The sequence below is a fragment of the Poromitra crassiceps genome (genome assembly GCF_964638095.1).
Source record: "Poromitra crassiceps genome assembly, chromosome: 4".
In the NCBI taxonomy this organism is placed as follows: Eukaryota; Metazoa; Chordata; class Actinopteri; order Beryciformes; family Melamphaidae; genus Poromitra; species Poromitra crassiceps.
In genome coordinates, this window is record NC_139626.1 from 9,760,250 (window position 1) to 9,783,734 (window position 23,485).

At 47.0% G+C, this 23,485-nt stretch overlaps 1 protein-coding gene across 1 annotated transcript; it reads right to left on the reverse strand.

Moving 5' to 3' along the window:
* Positions 1 to 1,004: 1,004 nt before the first annotated feature.
* Positions 1,005 to 20,270, reverse strand: st6galnac (ST6 (alpha-N-acetyl-neuraminyl-2,3-beta-galactosyl-1,3)-N-acetylgalactosaminide alpha-2,6-sialyltransferase). The gene is made up of 10 exons (XM_083635197.1): positions 20,191 to 20,270; positions 13,381 to 13,746; positions 11,371 to 11,746; positions 9,811 to 9,976; positions 9,239 to 9,413; positions 5,427 to 5,565; positions 3,991 to 4,094; positions 3,715 to 3,798; positions 3,118 to 3,217; positions 1,005 to 2,095 (listed from the first exon to the last, which is right to left on the reverse strand). Exons 2-10 carry the CDS (start codon positions 13,491 to 13,493, stop codon positions 1,898 to 1,900), a joined length of 1,455 nt encoding a protein of 484 aa, XP_083491323.1. The 5' UTR covers positions 13,494 to 13,746; positions 20,191 to 20,270; the 3' UTR covers positions 1,005 to 1,897.
* Between the last annotated feature and the right edge of the window lie 3,215 nt (positions 20,271 to 23,485).

Below are 23,485 nucleotides of genomic sequence, written 5' to 3' on the forward strand. Positions count from 1 at the left end.
AATAAACATATTATTCCCTGATCGGCACAGTGTCTTTGGTTACTTGTCTGTTCCCCGGCCTACACCACAAATCACTGTTGCGCTACTCCATGTCATACATAGGCTACAGTATGTCCACGGAGATAAGTCCAGACGACGACGAGTGACAACGTGAAGGAAATCAACAGTGAGAACAAATGAATCTCGATGAAATTTGACCCCAGAGACGAGTTGAGGTGCACAATCAAGAGTCTGTAAAGAGCGTTCTGTGGAAAGACACCGAATCCACACACAGAGGGGAAAAAAAGGCCACTGGCAACGTGTCCTTCTTTTGTGTTGTTGCGGAAACTCCACCGCTTCAAATATTTCCCTCCGTTACCTCGGCCACCACGCATTTTCCAGGCTAGTGATTCACATTAAAAAGGCACTGAGAGTCCTGATGGCGTCCATGCAGTATTCTTCTTATCATAATACGGCACGGCGTGGAGAAAAAGTACACTGTGCTTTAAAACAAATAGCTGGGGTGTAAGAACAAAAGGGGGAAAAACGGCAATAAGTTAAGTTCCTACAACTAAATGCACTTTCAACTTTAAATACTTTTCCCACTGAGCTTTCGTCAACACTCACGTTTGTTCACCGTCCACTTTAAACACACGCACGCGCACGCGCACACACACACACACACACAACCTTCTGGATGTGCCCCGATGTATCGATAAATGTTCCTCGTGTATCATTGTAACATCATCTCGAATAAGAACTCCACTTTTCTTTTTGGTTTCATTTGATGACAAACTAAATGTTATCTGAACTCGCACGTCAGCAATGTTGGCTCGTGTGAAATCCTTATTACCCACCCCTAATACCACCTTTAAGATATTTCTATTCAATGTTTTACACGTGTCACAATAATGTCATGTTTTTTGGTTCAAATCTGGAGCTTTTGCAAGCAAGTATTGATATGTGATTGTATAGGATATATTTCTGCCACCCCTTAAAATATCCATGCCACCCTCTTGCCCCCCCCCCCCCCCCGTGAAAATATTTCTCTAGATCTGCCCCTGACACACACACACACACACACACACACACACACACACACACACACACACACACACACAGGGTGAACAGAATCAGAGTAAATATCAGAATAGAACATGACTACTGCCAGCAGTGCTCTGAGCAGCTATTTTAAGGCAGGGAGACGGGGTATTTTAAGTAAGTGGCCAACTGAATTGCAGTCTTGTCCCTTGTCAACATATTGTGCCACACACGGCACGTACACAACTCCGCTTTCACACACCCAACCACCCATTGTATGATATGCCTTAAGTCATAGTCAAATGGGCAGCACCTTTATTTGGATAGTCCGCCTACAGGAAGTCTACAGAGCGTAACGTTTAACAGCTTGACATTAGTTGACATTCAACAAACAGATTCTGTTCGCTTGGTCGGTAGACGTTGTTTTAACAGCTTATTAGTTGAGATTTAACAAACAGATTCTGTTTGCTTTCCAAGCTGCATGCCTGCACATAGTGCAATATCATATGTAGATATGTTCATGAAATGTCACATATACTGTTTAGATAATTTGTTAAACATCCCTTAAACAGTTGAATGTCAACTAATAAGCTGTTTGAAATGTTATAAATACTCTGTAGACTCTCTGTAGGCGGAGTATTAAAATAAAGATTTTCCGTAAAATGTGTCAAATAAAACCCTAAAAAGAAAAAGAAAAAAGAAAAAGGGGGAATCCTGAACAATCATAGCAGCTGTCAATAAGAAAAATATCTTAGTTCAGGAATCCTAAAAGAAAAAAAGCACTTCCTCTCTGCTCAACAACAGGAAGTACAGAGAGTCACTGGGAGGGAAGGCGTTGGTTATCTTGGTTTTGCGTCTTCCTGTCATGTGCTTCAGTCTACCGCTGGTTACCGTGCTGTGTGGCCGGCTCACGCATGTAGAGGTGCACGAGGCCCGCCTGGTGCAGCTGCTGCCACAGCCTCATCTCCATGCGCAGGTCGTGGTTGGCGAAGAAGCCCACCTGGTGGAAGGTCTTGTCGTAGTAGTGGTCAGAGTAGCTGCTGTAGTCTGGGGTCATGAAGCCGTACGCGCTCACCTTTATTCACACAGAAACAAAATAGACTCAATGACCTCATTTATTCTTTTTTTTTTTTTACTTGAATTTCAGCCTGGGAGGGGAGAATGTACTGTACCAAAAAAACCCGACACCACTATGGTACCAGTACCTTTACAACCGGTACTAACCGGACCGAATTGCAACGCAGGTTTAGGTGCCTCATTTCGGTGCCATGTTTGGCGCACGCCACTTGAAATCCTCTTTAAATTAAAAATCCACTTTAGATTTTAAAAAGTATGGGTTCAGCACCGGTACCATTTTAAAAGTCTCATTTTAGCACTGGTATCAGAAAAATACAGAACTACCCATCCCTAATTAGAAAACAAGCTTTCACACTGATCAAATTCAATTACATGCTTTGGAATCTAGGGGGGTGGATATCTCTCTCCTACGGTCATTCCAGGAACCTCTGTCTGTGAGTGTGTGCATGTATTTTTATTGCAAAAAATAAATTAATAAAAAATCTCTGGTACAGTGCTGAAAGCAGGAAGTGACGTTCACTTTGCCTCTCTATACAAAACCACCCTAGCTCCAAAACAAGCTTTCACAGTGATCAAATTCAATTACATGCATTGGAATCCAGGTGGGTGGATATCTCTCTACTAATTGCAGGAATCTGTGTTTGTGAATGTGTGTGTTTATCGCATATCTCGAGAACCGTTCATCCAATTGACTTGACACTTGGCGGGTGTGTTGCCGAGGACCCAGTGACGCGCAGTGTCGGGTTTGGTGCAATTTGGACGTGCGCCACATTCAATATTAATAAATGGCGTTTGCAAATTGGTCCGACGATGTCGGGTGAGATTTCTCCGAATTGTTTTGTGAGTGACTCGCTATCACGAGCCGATCAAGGTTACACAACAATACCCACACCACACGGTGTGTGTTTTGCAAGGCTGACAGTTGAGAGTAAGAGTACGTTCTCACACTGTCAAGGCAAGTTCAGTCCTGCCACAGAGTGCATATATAATAGACCCCTCCGCGATGATGATGGATCTTACCTGGTCGCAGGTGTGCACAGCGGCCAGCAGCATCGCAGCGCCAGTTGACGGACGGTATATGTCCTTATATTTGGTTTTCATGGTATGGGAGCAGAGGAATCTGAAACATTACACAATGAAAATAAATATTTATGGTCAATTTCTGAGAGGGTGATGCGGAAGAGCACGAGGGAGAATCCCCGAGGAGGAGTTTCTTGGCAATTCTTCACATATTCCTGAAGTCCTCTTTGTGTGGGAACTTCCTCCGAAAACACTCCTATTTCAACCTCAATCTCATTCACACTATTTGTAATCAGAGCCGTGCTTTCATTGTGATCAGACACGCCCGTTCCGCTGGTCGAGTCAAGTCAATTTTATTCATATAGCGCCAAATGATAACAAAGGTTAACTTTTGGCGGCATGGAAAATAAACCTCAAACGGACCTGGCTCAAGGGGGGGGGGGGGGGGGGGGGGGGCGGCCATCTGCTTTGACCGGTTGGGTTGAGAGAGAGAGAGAGAGAGAGAGAGAAAGAGAGATGGCAGGGTGCACAGTAGCAAAAGTAATAGCAATAATAACTAACTAGCCTATAGTAAAAGTAAGCTGGTAAAACTCCCACCTGTTTCTGAGGTAACGGATGAAATCGGGATGATACATCTTCAACTTTTCTGCTGACACATTCTCTCCAAAGTAGTTGGGTGGACTAAAGAAATATAGAAATGTGAGATTATTACATAAATCACACAATCCCTTCACAGTCAATGATGAATATTTATTAGTCCCACAGGTGTATGTGGACCTGGGCATGCAAGCACACGCACACAGCAAAAACTATTAGAACGTTGTGTGTGTGTCGTCATCATAGTTGACGATGCACCACAGGAGCGCTACTCACGAGTCGCTGCGCTCAGGCCCTCTCTCCACTGGAGTGTGTGTGGCCGCAGCCTTCATCAACAGGTAGTCACGGTCATGATCTGGCAAGAAGACATACCGTGTCTCCTGGAGGGAGGGAGAGAGGGAGGGAGGGAGGGAGAGAGAGAGAGGGAGGGAGGGAGAGAGGGAGGGAGAGTTTTGTTGTTGTTGCATGTATCCGATACAGACAACAGAAGAGTGTGCCGGTACGGACAGGAAATCCTAGAGAGAGAGGATGTGTGCATACAGTAAAAATATAAACAAACAATCAGTAGTTGGAACAGCCGCCCTCGAGCAGAACATCTGTTCACTTCTGTGTCAGAATGACGCGTTTCATTCTGACACAGAAGTGCTGGAATAAAGTGCAGAGCTCTCGGTGCAGGAAAACATGAAGACAAGGTCAAAACTGCCCATCTGCATAATATATTACTGACATTGTAATCATACAAACGGGTTGAAAATCAGCAAAGCCTTCCTTCAAGAGTAAAAATCCTGAATTCAAAATTGTACTTAAAAGTACAGAAGTATTAGCAGTAAAATGTACTTGGGTATTGAAATGAAACGTCCTCATTCTTTCAGACTGTTAATTATTGATGCATTAACCTGTAAGAAGTAGTTTAAAGTTGTCGGCCTAACTTCTCCATATACTGTTGTAAGCTCCAACAATGGAATATACTGTACTTTATGAGCTGATCGTACGTTTTGCATGTAAATCCAGATTGTGCAAAGCAAGTAGTAACTCCAGCTGTCAGATCAATGTAGTGCAGGAAAAAGTACAATGTTTCTCTCTGAAGTGTAGTGGAGGAACACAGGTAGAACGTCTCACAAAGTGGAAATAGTGGGGGCATCTGGATAGTGTCGAGGTTAAAGCACTGGCCTACCACCACAGGACCCGGGTTCAATTCCCGGCAGGGGCACAGTACCTCCGGCCTGGTCAGACACTCCTACAGACAGAATTTACTGTGCCTGCCGGTGGGGTATATATATATATATATATATGACTCCTGGTCGCTGCACTAGTGCCTCTGGTCGACTGGGGCGCCTGTTCGGGAGGAGGGGAACTGGGGGAAATAGTGTGATCCTCCCACGCGCTACATCCTGCCTGTGAAGCTCCTCACTGTCAGGTAAAAAGAAGCGTTTGGTGACTGCACATGTATCGGAGGAAGCATGTGCTAGTCTACGGCTCTTCCCAGATCGGCAGAGGGGGTGGAGCAACGACCGGGGCAGCAGGGGGAATTGGCCAAGTACAATCGGGGAGAAAATGGGAGGAAAACAGAAAAAAACTTGATAAATAATAAATATTTTTTTTTATAAAATACTAAGGAAATACTGCTAAGTAAAGTGCCCCCGCAGTTTCTCGCCCCTGTGAGATGCCCTCTCATTCTATGGCGAGGGAAAAGTTTCCCGTTTGGTCCTGACCTCAGACACAGGCGGCCCTCGGTACCCGGCGCCGGCGTAGCTCCTCATGGAGTTCCTCATTGTGTTGGTGGAGAAGGTGTAGTGGGTGGTCCGTGACCCCACGTCCTGCTCAAAGCCCTGAATGACTGCCCCGTTGGTCCTGCAGATCAAAAGAACACACACAGTTAATTAGCTACCAAAAATGGGCAAAAGAGAGCAACTTACGTTGCGTGGTCTCTTCAGCGGGGCCAATGCACACTTGTTTGGAGGGGAGATAATGTAAGGAGAGAAAGACACGCTATCTCCCCTCCACGCAACGCAAGTAAGTTGGCGGCTTTAGCTCAGGAGGTAGAGCGGGTCGGCCAATGACGCAAGGGTTGGCGGTTCGATCCCCGCTCCCTCCCAGCTGCTGTCGTTGTGTCCTTGGGCAAGACACTTTACCCTCCTTGCTCCCGATGGTGTGCAGGCACCCTGCGTGGCAGCCTGCCGCCATCGGTGTATGAATGGGTGAATGTAGACTACCTACTGATTGTAAAGCGCTTTGGATAAAAGCGCTATATAAATGCAGGCCATTTAAGTTGGTCTCTTTTGCCTATTTCTGTCAAATTTCCCCCCACCGAGAGCACTTTGTATACAGTACAGGCGTAGCAATCGACCTACACTCAGCAGGCCAGCTTGTGTACATGTTTAACCGTTAATTACCACTTAACCCATTGGTCACCATGGTAACCACACACACACAGGGACCAGTCTATGCACTGGAGGAGCACTTGAATGAGACATCCTGAATGACACACAGTGACCGTGTGCTTGCTGGCATTAGCATCTGCCTGATCTGCAGCTTAGTCAGAGCCCACAGCGACTATTCACTACAGGCTACAACAACACACCTATTATCATGGAAGAAAACCAATGAGGAAATCTATGGAGAAGGTATTAGAAGGAGCAATTCCTTTTTGTTTTGAAACTTTGTATTTGGGTTTGAGACCAGACACGATTAAGGGGTTTGAAGATAAATATACTGTCGACGTTTTGTTATTGACGAGTAAGAAAGCTCTCACGAGAAGATGGATGACAACAGAAACACCCACGGTTGAGGACTGGATCAATGTGATCCATGATATTTATGTGATGGAGAAATTAACATATGCTTTAAAACTTGAACAAGAGAAATGTGAAAGATGTTGGACGAATATATATCCTCATTTAGATCTGACTTTAAGTAAATCAAGAAGATAACCTCCTGCTACGCTACTCTGTTGAGCACACTTCCTTTTTATATGTGTGTATTTTGTTTTGTGTTTTGTTTAGTTTTTTAGTTTTCTTTGGGTCGTATATGAATGCAGCTGGACACCTTTCCTTAATCTTGCAGATCATTATTAAAAATTTAGAAAGTTTGGAAAATACTTTTTGATGTCATGTTTGAGTACAGTGTAAGAAGATGAACAATGTATATGATGTATAACATGTGACATGTCCTGCATAACATGTACGCACCCTGTTTCAAATATAAACGTAAACAACAACAAAAAATAAAACCAATGAGGGAGCAATTTGAGTTCACAGGGGCGATTTTAAAGTTATTTTAGAGTTGTTTTGTGATGAAGTGTTGTAATTGAGTTTCCCTTTCTCTCAACCTCCCTCGACTGCTTCGGTTAGTGATTGCCTACATTTCCCAGGATGCCTTTTGACAACCCCCAGAGAATGTGCCTGAACTTACTGCATTCAGCTGTGTGCTTTACTGTGTGCTTTATGGTCCAGTAGAGAGAGAATTTACTGCATTCAGCTGTGTGCTTTATTTGTGTGCTTTATGGTCCAGTAGAGAGAGAAATATCAATAGTGGAGCTGAGCATGTTTTTCCCAGTCGAGGGGGGAAAGCATAAAATAACACAACTGTCTGTGGATTTAACACAGGGTCCACTTGACACTTAAACACTCAACAAGGCCAAAGTCAGCGTGTACCTGAAGACGCGGTCGTGAGCGTGTACCTGAAGACGTAGTCGTGAGCGTGTACCTGAAGACGTAGTTGTGAGCGTGTACCTGAAGACGCAGTCGTGAGCGTGTACCTGAAGACGTAGTCGTGAGCGTGTACCTGAAGACGTAGTCGTGAGCGTGTACCTGAAGACGCGGTCGTGAGCGTGTACCTGAAGACGCTGTCGTGAGCGTGTACCTGAAGATGTAGTCGTGAGCGTGTACCTGAAGACGCAGTCGTGAGCGTGTACCTGAAGACGTAGTCGTGAGCGTGTACCTGAAGATGCAGTCGTGAGCGTGTACCTGAAGACGTAGTCGTGAGCGTGTACCTGAAGATGTAGTCGTGAGCGTGTACCTGAAGATGTAGTCGTGAGCGTGTACCTGAAGACGTAGTCGTGAGCGTGTACCTGAAGATGCAGTCGTGAGCGTGTACCTGAAGACGCAGTCATGAGCGTGTACCTGAAGACGCAGTCGTGAGGGTGTACCTGAAGACGTAGTCGTGAGCGTGGTGTACCTGAAGACGTAGTCGTGAGCGTGTACCTGAAGACGTAGTCGTGAGCGTGTACCTGAAGACGTAGTCGTGAGCGTGTACCTGAAGATGTAGTCGTGAGCGTGTACCTGAAGACGTAGTCGTGAGCGTGTACCTGGAGACGTAGTCGTGAGCGTGTACCTGAAGACGTAGTCGTGAGCGTGTACCTGAAGACGTAGTCATGAGCGTGTACCTGAAGACGTAGTCGTGAGAGTGTACCTGAAGACGTAGTCGTGAGCGTGTACCTGAAGACGTAGTCGTGAGCGTGTACCTGGAGACGTAGTCGTGAGCGTGGTGTACCTGAAGACGTAGTCGTGAGCGTGTACCTGAAGACGTAGTCGTGAGCGTGGTGTACCTGAAGACGTAGTCGTGAGTGTGTACCTGAAGACGCAGTCGTGAGCGTGTACCTGAAGACGTAGTTGTGAGTGTGTACCTGAAGACGTAGTCGTGAGCGTGTACCTGAAGACGTAGTCGTGAGCGTGTACCTGAAGACGCAGTCGTGAGCGTGTACCTGAAGACGTAGTCGTGAGCGTGTACCTGAAGACGTAGTTGTGAGTGTGTACCTGAAGACGTAGTCGTGAGCGTGGTGTACCTGGAGACGTAGTCGTGAGCGTGTACCTGAAGACGTAGTCGTGAGCGTGTACCTGAAGACGTAGTCGTGAGCGTGTACCTGAAGACGTAGTCGTGAGCGTGTACCTGGAGACGTAGTCGTGAGCGTGTACCTGAAGACGTAGTCGTGAGCGTGTACCTGAAGACGTAGTCGTGAGCGTGTACCTGAAGACGTAGTCGTGAGCGTGTACCTGAAGACGTAGTCGTGAGCGTGTACATGAAGACGTAGTCGTGAGCGTGTACCTGAAGACGCGGTCGTGAGCGTGTACCTGAAGACGTAGTCGTGAGCGTGTACATGAAGACGTAGTCGTGAGCGTGTACCTGAAGACGTAGTCGTGAGCGTGGTGTACCTGAAGACGTAGTTGTGAGTGTGTACCTGAAGACGTAGTCGTGAGCGTGTACCTGAAGACAGTCGTGAGCGTGGTGTACCTGGAGACGTAGTCGTGAGCGTGTACCTGAAGACGTAGTCGTGAGCGTGGTGTACCTGGAGACGTAGTCATGAGCGTGTACCTGAAGACGTAGTCGTGAGTGTGTACCTGAAGACGTAGTCGTGAGCGTGGTGTACCTGAAGACGTAGTCGTGAGCGTGTACCTGAAGACGTAGTCGTGAGTGTGTACCTGAAGACGTAGTCGTGAGCGTGGTGTACCTGAAGACGTAGTCGTGAGCGTGTACCTGAAGACGCAGTCGTGAGCGTGTACCTGAAGACGCAGTCATGAGCGTGTACCTGAAGACGTAGTTGTGACCGTCGATCTCCGCTCCTTTCCTGGAGTCCTTCAGTATGCCACCATTCCCCACCACAGCACAGCGGATACACTGCGATTTGTTCGGGCGGCGACTCCAGTCGTCAAACATCTGCCAGTTAGCCGAAGAGTTGAGGACAGAGAGAGTGTCCACCAGCGCTGTCGAGACAAGCATAGAAGACATTTGTGGACGGAATTGAGCTCTGAATCGTCTGAATGCAGCCACACGTATACAGAGGCCATTGTTGGGATGGGTCTGGAAAAAAGAAAAAGGAAAAAGAGCCCGAGGCTTGGTGCTGGTGCGGGCAAACAGACAGGAAGCAAACATCTGAACTACGTGGAGGCCCACATGCCTTTGATTACATCATGAGAAATACTTCCAGTCGGCCATCTGGATACTAGACTTGAATTTTAGCTCTGAAAACATACAGCAACTGCTGAACAGGAAATGATGTGTGTGATGACGTGATTTAAAAGCAACAATTTTCTCAACACTCAATAGAATATTATGTCGTCATTTTTTGGGTTTGAGGTTGACAAAGCGGTCGGGGTTTACTCTTGTAGTCGATCCCTCCCCAGCCATGCGTCCCCGGGTACTGGCTCAGGCGCCGGTACTCCTCAGGAGTGACATGCTTGGCCCACTGGAGGACTGGGATAGTCCTTAGAAAACGCCCGGCGAACTCAGTGGACGGGACCCTCCTCCTCACACTGTCCGGACAGTCCTGCAGGCAGCAAGATAGCAGAGTTGCTGTTATCACACCGCACAGAACCTCCCCCTCGAAAAACGACAAGCTCTTCGTCCAAACACACAGTCCGTGTCTACATGACCATTAGCCCACACTACAGACCATCATTAGCCCACACTACAGACCATCGTTAGCCCACACTACAGACCATCGTTAGTTCCACTTGGCGGGTTGCGCAACCGCAATATTAACCCACCATATTGCCTCACTGGAGGCAATTATCTAGTAATTACAGAAGCTAGAGAAGAGGAAGTCTAACGACAGAAGGGATGCTGGAGGTCCTCAGAGAAGAAGATTATTACATTGACATGGAGACAGATTACTGACACACATGGATAAAACACAGCCCGCATATATGAAGGAACACGTAGGGAACATGAAGGAATGCACACTGGCTTCACTAATTGTATTATCCATGTCACTGGTTCCCTATAGAATCAATTACCGTGCGTATCCCAGTCGATGAGCTACGCAATCCTTAGCCGCTCAAAAAAATGGAAGTCTTTACATACTAAGTTAATAATAAAGTTAAGTAAATACTAAGTTAAGTTAATACTAAGTTAGGAGGCGCAATATGTCATTGAAGGACCTGGCAAAGATGATCATGAACTGTGAGTCTCTTAATCATAGTGAATTATCTTAATTATAGACTCAAGTAAGGAGTCAATCAAAATGAGAAGGAAGCTACCCTATTGCCACAGACAGAACCCTGCGATTGCTCGCACGAGACGTTCTTTAAGCAATATATCGCCATTTTATTTTGTGTGCGCTTTCTCGTCCTCTCCTCCATTTCCCTCGGCGGATCACCCGATAAACGCCACTCGAAAGGATTTCGTGCTGATGATGCCACACCCGAGAGGGAGAGGGAGAAAGGGAGCCAGGCCCTGCGAGGCTCCACTTCATTTTTCTGGTAAACATCCATGGGGGAAGGCGGGCCCGGCCCACCCACTGTGGCCTACCCCTACATGTAGAGCCGCACGCGCTCGCTTCAAACAGGTCTGTCATCCTGTCGAGCCTGTGGGAAACGCAGTGGTGCGTGGCAGCTATGTGGAAAACGAAGAGGTTTGCGAGTACGCCGCCGCCGCCGATGATCTCCAAGCAATCTAATGCACCGGGGTCGTCCGAGGAGGGAGCATACATTTCCTCTCTGATTACCTATTGCATAATCACTTGTTTAATTACAATATCACTCTTAATCCTCTTGCAACAGCAACCTGTAGGATCGTCTTACCCACCACCCACCGCTGCGGGGCATGTGGTGGTGGGGGGATGGGCGTTAAGAAAACGCAGGCGCAGAGATCACAGATCGACACAGAAAGCTGAAGTCGCAAACAAAGCAGATTGTGCAGAGATATGGAGGTGGAACTGACCGTTTGCGGTGGGATATCTTCACTGGCGTAGGCATCTCCGATGTAGGGAGGCGGTGTCGTGCCGGGGGTATGGGTGGGCTGCCGAGGCTGCAGATGAAGGCCTTCGGTGGTGGTTCTGCCATTATGGTCGGCATCAGACTCGGAACTCGACGGGCTGACGTCTCTGGACCGAGGCGGGGGCGGGGGCGGCGGGGTGTTCTTGGCCGGTTGCTCTCTGGCGGCTGTGGGCGGTTGGGCCTTTACAGGCGGAGCCTGCGAGGCACTTTTCTGCTCGTGCAGAGCCGCTGTGGAGAACAGCTCCGGGTCAAAGGTCGAGGCAGGGGGCGGCGCCTGGGTCCGCCGGGCGCCGAGACGCGCCTCAGAGTCTTGTGACACGCTGGAAGACAAAATAATGCAGCGATGAGCATGGCAGGTCACTCCATGTGTGGACATGCATCATCTAGCCTTCCTTTCACACGGTGCGTTGCCCTGGCTTGACTCCCAATTCCCACAAGCCCTGGCTTTTCAAGCAAAGAAAGCACATTCTTAATCGTTTTTTAACACAGGTCTCCAGTGTGCCAGAGACATAAGGTGATTTAGGCCTCTCCTTCACACGGCATAGCTTTGCCAATGTACTGCCGTCATGCTGATGGTGTAACGTGGTTAAAAAGAAGAAGCTATTACTGAGAACACTGACCTAGATAGGTCAGGATGGTTTTAAACTTTCTGTCCTTTCACTTTGTTTACACACAACCTCTAAGTTCTGTTCTGCTTTTCTTCTTCCCCTCGCACCTGGGGTGTGTACAGTACACTGTGTGAGCTCCTGCAAACAAGGCTGCACAACTGCTACAAACCAGCCAGCACAATCAACTCATGTTGCAGAACTGCCTGTTCCAGACTCACGGGTTGCACAACAGTGCCATACGGGCTACTCTGTTGATGATCTTCTGGCAGAAAGCGGGATTCTCAGGTAACCACAGGGCGCTCCCTTTATCCTGATTGGACAATTATTATTATTATTATTAAGCCGACGCCCCAGATGCAGCAGGAAGTCAACCTCATAATAGCCCAGTAATGAGATGCAAATGTAATGGAGCAGTCGTAATTAACGTGTAACTGGAACTTGTTAATGACCAGTGGAGATCAAAGGCAAACAGAGAAGCAGGAAAGACACAGCCAATAGGAACACATGTGGTGAAGACACAGCCAATAGGAACACATGTGGTGAAGACGCAGCCAATAGGAACATATGTGTTTTATTTTGTGTTTTTTATCAGTGGCCTTGATAGCTTATACAAACGAGAAAGGGCAACTGACTCCACACCACTGGCAGAGCTCTCTTCATTTCCCTTTCTAAATGCTAAAAAGCTTCACAGTCCATCAGGACACATTAGGCTTATGTCTCATACTACAACATGCAGAAGAGTATATACACGAGAAGAGTACACACACGTACTTATTTCAATAGCCAGGCAATCCGATAAAAGAGCGCCTCAGCAGCAGCAGCAGCTCCAGCATTCCTCCAAATGAGAGACCCGTGAGCGTGAATGCCCCCAAACTGATCATTTGAGTGTCTGAAATAGACCCATTGAGAGAGGGCCATTTTTGCCATTCCTTCCCTTCTCGTAATGCACCTTATCTGCACTCGCTGGCTTTTAAACCTGGAGCCATGCCCACGATCACAAAGCTTACATTTCACATATGTGTGTGTGAGAGAGACCCCCTCCAGTGAAACAGCTCCGGGGGCTTTTTTCATTACTGCAGCCCGCCTTGTGTGCCTCCTTTGTTGAAACCACAATGACACAACTAGAGGGGGGAATAAGTACTGCTTACTGAAAACCATGGAACTTTTAATAACCCTCCGTGATCTAAGCGTTTAACATTGTGCCTTTTCTGGATACGGCCTTCTGTAATACTGGTCAATCTTAGGCACCGTGTAATAGAACATATAAATGCTGCATTTACAAACCACGTTTGATGAAAAGAGAGACATATTAGGCTTCGGTGTAGGTTTTGCCCTCGCCAACTCACCCGCTTGCACCCTCCATGCGCCAAGGCACGCGGATCGGGACGTACAGGAAACAGATGCACAGCACGCAGCTGACGGTCAGGAAGCCCACGACCAGCTTCTTCTGCAGTGCCATGATGGCCTCCCCCCCCGTCACGGAGAGCCCGACCCCGGGCGGCCTGCGTGCGTGCCCCCTGCCTTCCGCCCCCCCCGAAGGAACATGAGGAGGCAGAGGGATGGAGGCTGGGGGGCAGAGAGGGGGGAGAGGAGAGGGAGAGCGCGGGGCTGAGGAGGATGCAGGAGGAGGGGGTGGGGGTGGAGGTGGTGGTGAAGCTTGGGGACTTAATTAGCCAGGCTCCGGGCTCCACTCTGGGCTTCTCTCAACACAACTAGAGGAGGGAGAGAAGGAAAGAGAGTTAGAAAGTGTGGAAGGGGAAACTCTATCTTTCAGCGTCAGCACGCCTCCCAATAATCCCTTTTTAATGAAACCTCTGCCCGCCCTGCGCAGCCATGCACAAACTGCGTGGTCACCACTGTCACAAAGTCCCAAACTGCATGGTCACCACTGTCACAAAGTCACAAACTGCATGGTCACCACCGTCACAAACTGCATGGTCACCACTGCCACCGTCACAAACTGCATGGTCACCGCCGTCATAAACTGCATGGTCACCACCGTCACAAACTGCATGGTCACCACTGCCACCGTCACAAACTGCATGGTCACCACCGTCATAAACTGCATGGTCACCACCGTCACAAACTGCATGGTCACCACCGTCACAAACTGCATGGTCACCACCGTCACAAACTGCACGGTCGCCATCGTCATAAACTGCATGGTCACCACCGTCATAAACTTCATGGTCACCACCGTCATAAACTGCATGGTCGACATCGTCACAAACTGCATGGTCATATATCCTTTCACATCCCTCTTTCATTCTGTCACTTTCTTTGTATATTTAGCCTGGCCTTCCTTCCTACTATCCAGTAACTCATTCATTTTGTGGGATACAACCGAGGCAAGGCTGAAAGTGGATCAATCTTAAGCAATGACTGCTTGATGAATCTGCCTGTGGCTGCCTGGACAGACATTTGGCTGCCTGGACAGACATGTGTCTGCCTGGACAGAGATGTGGCTGCCTGGACAGACATGTGTCTGGCTGCCTGGACAGACATGTGTCTGGCTGCCTGGACAGACATGTGTCTGGCTGCCTGGACAGACATGTGTCTGCCTGGACAGAGATGTGGCTGGCTGCCTGGACAGACATGTGTCTGGCTGCCTGGACAGACATGTGTCTGGCTGCCTGGACAGACAGACAGACAGACAGCAGATCTCCACTAGCTGGGCAGGAGAACGCAGCGGGTGATGACAGCTGCAAAAGGCAGGAAATGAGAAAAAGGAAATGCCTTCCTGTTTCGTCAGCGGGGAAGGTTTGGTGGTCAAACGCTGACGTCTGAAGACAAAGGCAGACACGGTGAGCACTAGCCCTCTCTCCACTCCTCACCTCATAGCAGTTCATGTCAATGTTTAACTACCATTCACTGCTCTTTTGTGTGCGAGTACATTGAGAGCTCGTGCGAACCGGAGACAATTTCCTTGTATGTGCACTGCACATATCAATAAAGCTGATTCTGATTCTTTGTAAGCGAAGCAGTGTGTATCCCTCTCTCTCCACTTCTCACCTCTTTGTAAACATTGTATCCCTCTCTCTCCACTTCTCACCTCTTTGTAAGCATTGTATCATTCTCTCTCCACTTCTCACCTCTTTGTAAACATTGTATCCCCCTCTCTCCACTTCTCACCTCTTTGTAAACATTGTATCCCTCTCTCTCCACTTCTCACCTCTTTGTAAACATTGTATCCCCCTCTCTCCACTTCTCACCTCTTTGTAAACATTGTATACCTCTCTCTCCACTTCTCACCTCTTTGTAAACATTGTATCCCTCTCTCTCCACTTCTCACCTCTTTGTAAACATTGTATCCCTCTCTCTCCACTTCTCACCTCTTTGTAAACATTGTATCATTCTCTCTCCACTTCTCACCTCTTTGTAAACATTGTATCCCTCTCTCTCCACTTCTCACCTCTTTGTAAACATTGTATCCCTCTCTCTCCACTTCTCACCTCTTTGTAAGCATTGTATCATTCTCTCTCCACTTCTCACCTCTTTGTAAACATTGTATCCCCCTCTCTCCACTTCTCACCTCTTTGTAAACATTGTATCCCTCTCTCTCCACTTCTCACCTCTTTGTAAACATTGTATCCCCCTCTCTCCACTTCTCACCTCTTTGTAAACATTGTATCCCCCTCTCTCCACTTCTCACCTCTTTGTAAACATTGTATCCCTCTCTCTCCACTTCTCACCTCTTTGTAAACATTGTATCCCTCTCTCTCCACTTCTCACCTCTTTGTAAACATTGTATCCCTCTCTCTCCACTTCTCACCTCTTTGTAAACATTGTATCCCTCTCTCTCCACTTCTCACCTCTTTGTAAACATTGTATCACTCTCTCTCCACTTCTCCCCTCTTTGTAAACATTGTATCCCCCTCTCTCCACTTCTCCCCTCTTTGTAAGCATTGTATCCCTCTCTCTCCACTTCTCACCTCTTTGTAAACATTGTATCATTCTCTCTCCACTTCTCACCTCTTTGTAAGCATTGTATCCCCCTCTCTCCACTTCTCACCTCTTTGTAAACATTGTATCCCCCTCTCTCCACTTCTCACCTCTTTGTAAACATTGTATCATTCTCTCTCCACTTCTCACCTCTTTGTAAGCATTGTATCCCCCTCTCTCCACTTCTCACCTCTTTGTAAACATTGTATCATTCTCTCTCCACTTCTCACCTCTTTGTAAGCATTGTATCTCTCTCTCCACTTCTCACCTCTTTGTAAACATTGTATCCCCCTCTCTCCACTTCTCACCTCTTTGTAAACATTGTATCATTCTCTCTCCACTTCTCACCTCTTTGTAAGCATTGTATCCCTCTCTCTCCACTTCTCACCTCTTTGTAAACATTGTATCATTCTCTCTCCACTTCTCACCTCTTTGTAAGCATTGTATCCCTCTCTCTCCACTTCTCACCTCTTTGTACACATTGTATCATTCTCTCTCCACTTCTCACCTCTTTGTAAACATTGTATCATTCTCTCTCCACTTCTCACCTCTTTGTAAACATTGTATCCCCCTCTCTCCACTTCTCACCTCTTTGTACACATTGTATCATTCTCTCTCCACTTCTCACCTCTTTGTAAACATTGTATCATTCTCTCTCCACTTCTCACCTCTTTGTAAGCATTGTATCTCTCTCTCCACTTCTCACCTCTTTGTAAACATTGTATCCCCCTCTCTCCACTTCTCACCTCTTTGTAAACATTGTATCCCCCTCTCTCCACTTCTCCCCTCTTTGTAAGCATTGTATCCCTCTCTCTCCACTTCTCACCTCTTTGTAAGCATTGTATCCCTCTCTCTCCACTTCTCACCTCTTTGTAAGCATTGTATCACTCTCTCTCCACTTCTCACCTCTTTGTAAACATTGTATCCCCCTCTCTCCACTTCTCACCTCTTTGTAAACATTGTATCCCCCTCTCTCCACTTCTCACCTCTTTGTAAGCATTGTATCACTCTCTCTCCACTTCTCACCTCTTTGTAAACATTGTATCCCCCTCTCTCCACTTCTCACCTCTTTGTAAACATTGTATCCCCCTCTCTCCACTTCTCACCTCTTTGTAAACATTGTATCCCTCTCTCTCCACTTCTCACCTCTTTGTAAGCATTGTATCAGTCTCTCTCCACTTCTCACCTCTTTGTAAGCATTGTATCACTCTCTCTCCACTTCTCACCTTTTTGTAAGCATTGTATCACTCTCTCTCCACTTCTCTCACCTCTTTGTAAACATTGTATCACTCTCTCTCCACTTCTCACCTCTTTGTAAGCATTGTATCACTCTCTCTCCACTTCTCTCACCTCTTTGTAAACATTGTATCCCTCTCTCTCCACTTCTCACCTCTTTGTAAACATTGTATCACTCTCTCTCCACTTCTCACCTCTTTGTAAACATTGTATCCCCCTCTCTCCACTTCTCACCTCTTTGTAAACATTGTATCCCCCTCTCTCCACTTCTCACCTCTTTGTAAACATTGTATCCCTCTCTCTCCACTTCTCACCTCTTTGTAAACATTGTATCATTCTCTCTCCACTTCTCACCTCTTTGTACACATTGTATCATTCTCTCTCCACTTCTCACCTCTTTGTAAACATTGTATCCCTCTCTCTCCACTTCTCACCTCTTTGTAAGCATTGTATCATTCTCTCTCCACTTCTCACCTCTTTGTAAACATTGTATCCCCCTCTCTCCACTTCTCACCTCTTTGTAAACATTGTATCATTCTCTCTCCACTTCTCACCTCTTTGTAAACATTGTATCCCCCTCTCTCCACTTCTCACCTCTTTGTACACATTGTATCATTCTCTCTCCACTTCTCACCTCTTTGTAAACATTGTATCATTCTCTCTCCACTTCTCACCTCTTTGTAAGCATTGTATCTCTCTCTCCACTTCTCACCTCTTTGTAAACATTGTATCCCCCTCTCTCCACTTCTCACCTCTTTGTAAACATTGTATCCCCCTCTCTCCACTTCTCCCCTCTTTGTAAGCATTGTATCCCTCTCTCTCCACTTCTCACCTCTTTGTAAGCATTGTATCCCTCTCTCTCCACTTCTCACCTCTTTGTAAGCATTGTATCACTCTCTCTCCACTTCTCACCTCTTTGTAAACATTGTATCCCCCTCTCTCCACTTCTCACCTCTTTGTAAACATTGTATCCCCCTCTCTCCACTTCTCACCTCTTTGTAAGCATTGTATCACTCTCTCTCCACTTCTCACCTCTTTGTAAACATTGTATCCCCCTCTCTCCACTTCTCACCTCTTTGTAAACATTGTATCCCCCTCTCTCCACTTCTCACCTCTTTGTAAACATTGTATCCCTCTCTCTCCACTTCTCACCTCTTTGTAAGCATTGTATCAGTCTCTCTCCACTTCTCACCTCTTTGTAAGCATTGTATCACTCTCTCTCCACTTCTCACCTTTTTGTAAGCATTGTATCACTCTCTCTCCACTTCTCTCACCTCTTTGTAAACATTGTATCACTCTCTCTCCACTTCTCACCTCTTTGTAAGCATTGTATCACTCTCTCTCCACTTCTCTCACCTCTTTGTAAACATTGTATCCCTCTCTCTCCACTTCTCACCTCTTTGTAAACATTGTATCACTCTCTCTCCACTTCTCACCTCTTTGTAAACATTGTATCCCCCTCTCTCCACTTCTCACCTCTTTGTAAACATTGTATCCCCCTCTCTCCACTTCTCACCTCTTTGTAAACATTGTATACCTCTCTCTCCACTTCTCCCCTCTTTGTAAACATTGTATCACTCTCTCTCCACTTCTCACCTCTTTGTAAACATTGTATCCCCCTCTCTCCACTTCTCACCTCTTTGTAAACATTGTATCCCCCTCTCTCCACTTCTCACCTCTTTGTAAGCATTGTATCCCTCTCTCTCCACTTCTCACCTTTGTAAACATTGTATCCCTCTCTCTCCACTTCTCACCTCTTTGTAAGCATTGTATCACTCTCTCTCCACTTCTCACCTCTTTGTAAACATTGTATCCCCCTCTCTCCACTTCTCTCACCTCTTTGTAAACATTGTATCCCTCTCTCTCCACTTCTCACCTCTTTGTAAGCATTGTATCACTCTCTCTCCACTTTTCACCTCTTTGTAAACATTGTATCCCCCTCTCTCCACTTCTCACCTCTTTGTAAACATTGTATCCCCCTCTCTCCACTTCTCACCTCTTTGTAAACATTGTATACCTCTCTCTCCACTTCTCACCTCTTTGTAAACATTGTATCCCCCTCTCTCCACTTCTCACCTCTTTGTAAACATTGTATCCCTCTCCACTTCTCACCTCTTTGTAAGCATTGTATCACTCTCTCTCCACTTCTCACCTCTTTGTAAACATTGTATCATTCTCTCTCCACTTCTCACCTCTTTGTAAACATTGTATCCCCTCTCTCCACTTCTCACCTCTTTGTAAACATTGTATCCCTCTCTCTCTCCACTTCTCACCTCTTTGTAAGCAGTGCAATAAACATGGCCTGAGGCAGCGGGGGTTGGTCCACTGCTGAAATCTGCTCTCTTAAACGTCTCTTAACCGCTCAAGTCTCCAGCTGTTTGTTAAAGTCCAGCCTGTCCACGGGCCTAATCTCTGAATAACTGTCTGAATCAGTCAAATGACAACCAGCACCGATGACAATGTCAATGATAGCCTTCCCCCGAGCACGTTGAGGTACTCCAGTCTGAGGCTAAACGGGGAATGGAAAGAATGTGTTGCGGGTGATCCAGTGATAAACTCAAGCTCCCCGGGTCTCTGATAACAGACACAACAGTGGGAAACTGAGACGCAATCTCTTTTGTCCCAGTAAAAGGCTTTTCAGACAATAAGCACTCGATACAGCTGGCAGAGATTTCAACCTTACTGAATTAAATGTCATGGAAGTAATTACATTTTCCCCCCAAATATGACTCGGTGCCAAAAAGAAAAAAGAAGAAAAAAAAACGGTTCAGGGCAAAATTAAAAGGAGCAACTACAGTAAATAGACATTGAACCCCATTTCAACACAAGTCCTGACTTTTCAATCTATCTCCCTGTGTAGTTAGAGGACTGTTACTCTCTCTCTCTCTCTCTCTCTCTCTCTCGGCCATGCTCTCGGCTCCTCTCCTGTCAACAGAAAGCTATAAAAATACAGATGGATATTTTAAATGTTCTCTCACCAACTGGCGGTCTTCAGTAGTCTGCAGAGGCAGCTTCCCCTGGCATGACAGTTCTAATGAGAGAGAGCATACTCCTCTAAGTTAGGAGCTGTGTGTTCCTCATAGTGCTGAGTGGCTGCTAGTGCTACACTGAAGCCCCGGCGCGGTGTGGGCGGGGCCAGTGGGAAACGAGCAACAGCTGCTGGCAATTTGGTCAACCCCCTCAACCCCACAGTGTGTGTGTGTGTGTGTGTGTGTGTGTGTGTGTGTGTGTGTGTGTGGGGGGGGGGGGGGGGGGGGGGGGGGGGGGGGGGGGGGTAGGTGGAGAGAGAGAGAGAGAGAGAGTATATATTTAATTGTAAGCATACCCTTAAGCTAACTTATGTATATTATATTTGAGTGCAATGTTACACTTCTTTATTCTCCTATATATTTAACTGTACGCACATTTTTGTTTTAGTTTTCATTTTACACTTGCTTTGGCAATGTATAGCCTACGTATCTTTCCCATGCCAATAAAGCCCCTTTGAATTGAATTGAAATTGAATTGAGAGAGAGAGAGACAACCTCAGTGTGGGGGAGGTGGAGAGAGAGAGAGAGACAACCTCACAGAGTGGGGAGGTGGAGAGAGAGAGAAGACAACCTCACAGAGCGGGAGAGGTGGAGAGAGAGAGAGACAACCTCACAGAGCGGGGGAGGTGGAGAGAGAGAGAGAGACAACCTCACAGAGTGGGGGAGGTGGAGAGAGAGAGAGAGAGACAACCTCACAGAGTGGGGGAGGTGGAGAGAGAGAGAGAGAGAGAGAGACAACCTCACAGAGCGGGGGAGGTGGAGAGAGAGAGAGAGACAACCTCACAGAGTGGGGGAGGTGGAGAGAGAGAGAGAGAGAGAGAGACAACCTCACAGAGCGGGGGAGGTGGAGAGAGAGAGAGAGAGACAACCTCACAGAGTGGGGGAGGTGGAGAGAGAGAGAGGGGGGAGGGAGTCAACGAAGAATGAGACAGAGAAAGACCCTCTCTCCAGGTTGCAATAAAGTTGGACATGAACAGACAGCTCTGAGGAGGATCTGTGCTATGTTCACAATGTGCGGAGACCCTGAATCACAAAACCTATAATGACAGACACGAGGACACACACACACTCTCTCACACACACACACACACACACACACACACACACACAGGGCCGTAAACAAAAGGAGAAAAGGAGCTGTCAGTGGGACGAGCAGGAACACGCAGGGTCCCTGCGGTTCTCCGACAGGCTGACACAGCCTGGTGTTTATCAAGGAAGGAGGCTTCAGTCTCGCCGTGTCCAACCACAAAGACAAACATCTATATTATGAGTCAGATAACTGTACATATACTCAGAGGAGCAACCCCCCCCCCCCCCCCCCTGTTCCTCTCCTCTCCTCCTCCAGCCACCCGCACCCTCCCCCGGCCCTGTCAGGCCCAGTCAGCGCCGGGGACCAGGAAGCCAAGTGGGAGTCAATAGTCGGCGTGCCTCTCTAGGTTGGGTTTCGTCTGCGAAAAAGGGAGAAAGGAAACATACAGAAAGGAGAGATGCATTTCAATACGCAGGCAGGGGAAGAGGCCAGCTAGCTGCAGGGCCGGGCGAGCGAGAGGAAGGAGAAGTGGGTCAGCTCTGGACATGATTCCAGATGTATGGAGGCTATAACATCCCTCTGGTGTTTTCAGCCCTGGTCTTCATAAAGGCATAAGAGGGGGAGAGGACACTGCGATTACTGCGGGGCTATTATGGTGACATTTCCGTTTATACGAGAAGATATGCTAGAAACATTTGGATCACAGACATTTGAGCATAACAGCTTGCTGGAATTTGAACATAATTATTCAATTAGCAATGAAATTATGCATGTTAACAATTTTGACATTTTGGCAATAAAAGTTCAGTAATTAAACCAGAACAGGTTCCAAACCAACACATATTTTGGCTAAGCATACACAAATAGTGTAGTAGCCGTACTGTAGCTGCTACCATTATGTATGTCTAATGTTTAATTGTATGTTTAATAAGGAATATGCTATTTGCACCTGTATGTCAAATACGCCGAATTTAAAACGCCAAGTTTAATTGTGTTTAATAAGGAATATGCTATTTGCACCTGTATGTCTAATACGCCGAATTTAAAATGTTTAAGCACGTCTAAAGTATGCACATGACATGTGCACCTATGTGCAGTGAATATGCCACTGTCTCTGACTTGTCTTATCACTATACTGCCTTATTGCTTGTTGCGTCTCTTGTTGTTTTTGCACCCATATGCCCTGTTATATTTGTACTATGTTGTAAACGGAGTCCACAGCACAAGAATTTCACACGTGATACTTGTACCATGGAGTGACAATAAAAATCTTGAATCTTGAGCATTCTCATATTCCCCAGGGTAAATGATTAGATGTGATCGAAGACACTTTTCCACCAACCAATGAGTTATGGTCAGAGAGAGAGAGAGAGAGGGAGAGAGAGGGATGAGGGGAGAGAGAGAGGGATGAGGGGGAGGGTGGGGAGCGGAAACAAGCCAACAATTGTTTTTCTTCTCTGGGTGAACAAGGACGAGAAACACAAGCCGCTCTTCCAAACAGTCTTTTTCTTTTTATTCTCTTTTTCACAGATAGATCAGTCATATTTTTCACAGTTTTGAACCATCACTATGAACAGCAATGAAAAACGAACGGATAAAACAACATACGCGTTCAGTTCGGTTCAGTCAAGAGCTAAGAGTTTGGGCACAAAGGGTTATACGGAAACCATATATATATATTATATATACACACACCGGTATATAAAAATGGAAAACAAAACAATAACCGACGACAACTGGAGTGGTTTGTGTAGAAAGTCAAATAAAAAATTCAACCAAATAGACTACTTTCTGTGTGTGTGTGTGTCTGTGTGAGAGAGAGTGTGTGTATCTGCACTCAAGCCATCAGGGTCATCCCAGGTCAAAAAGAGAGGAATTGTGGTACTTTGGAACAAACACACACACCTACCCACACGCACACAAAGGCAAGGCTCATTGGCACATGTGGGACGGGCATGCGCGACAAATGTCAACCCATACTGTCACCCTCTAGCCAGGGTACGATGCCAACAGCTCCGCCGGCCGGTCCGGCACCAGCAGGGGAGTGGGGAGGTGCCGGGCCGGGCTGAGCCGGTCCAGCACCAGGCAGAGGAGTGGGGAGGTGCCGGCCGGGCTGGGCTGGGTCAGCACCAGGCAGAGGAGTAGGGAGGTGCCGGCCGGGCTGGGCTGGGTCAGCACCAGGCAGAGGAGTGGGGAGGTGCCGGCCGGGCTGGG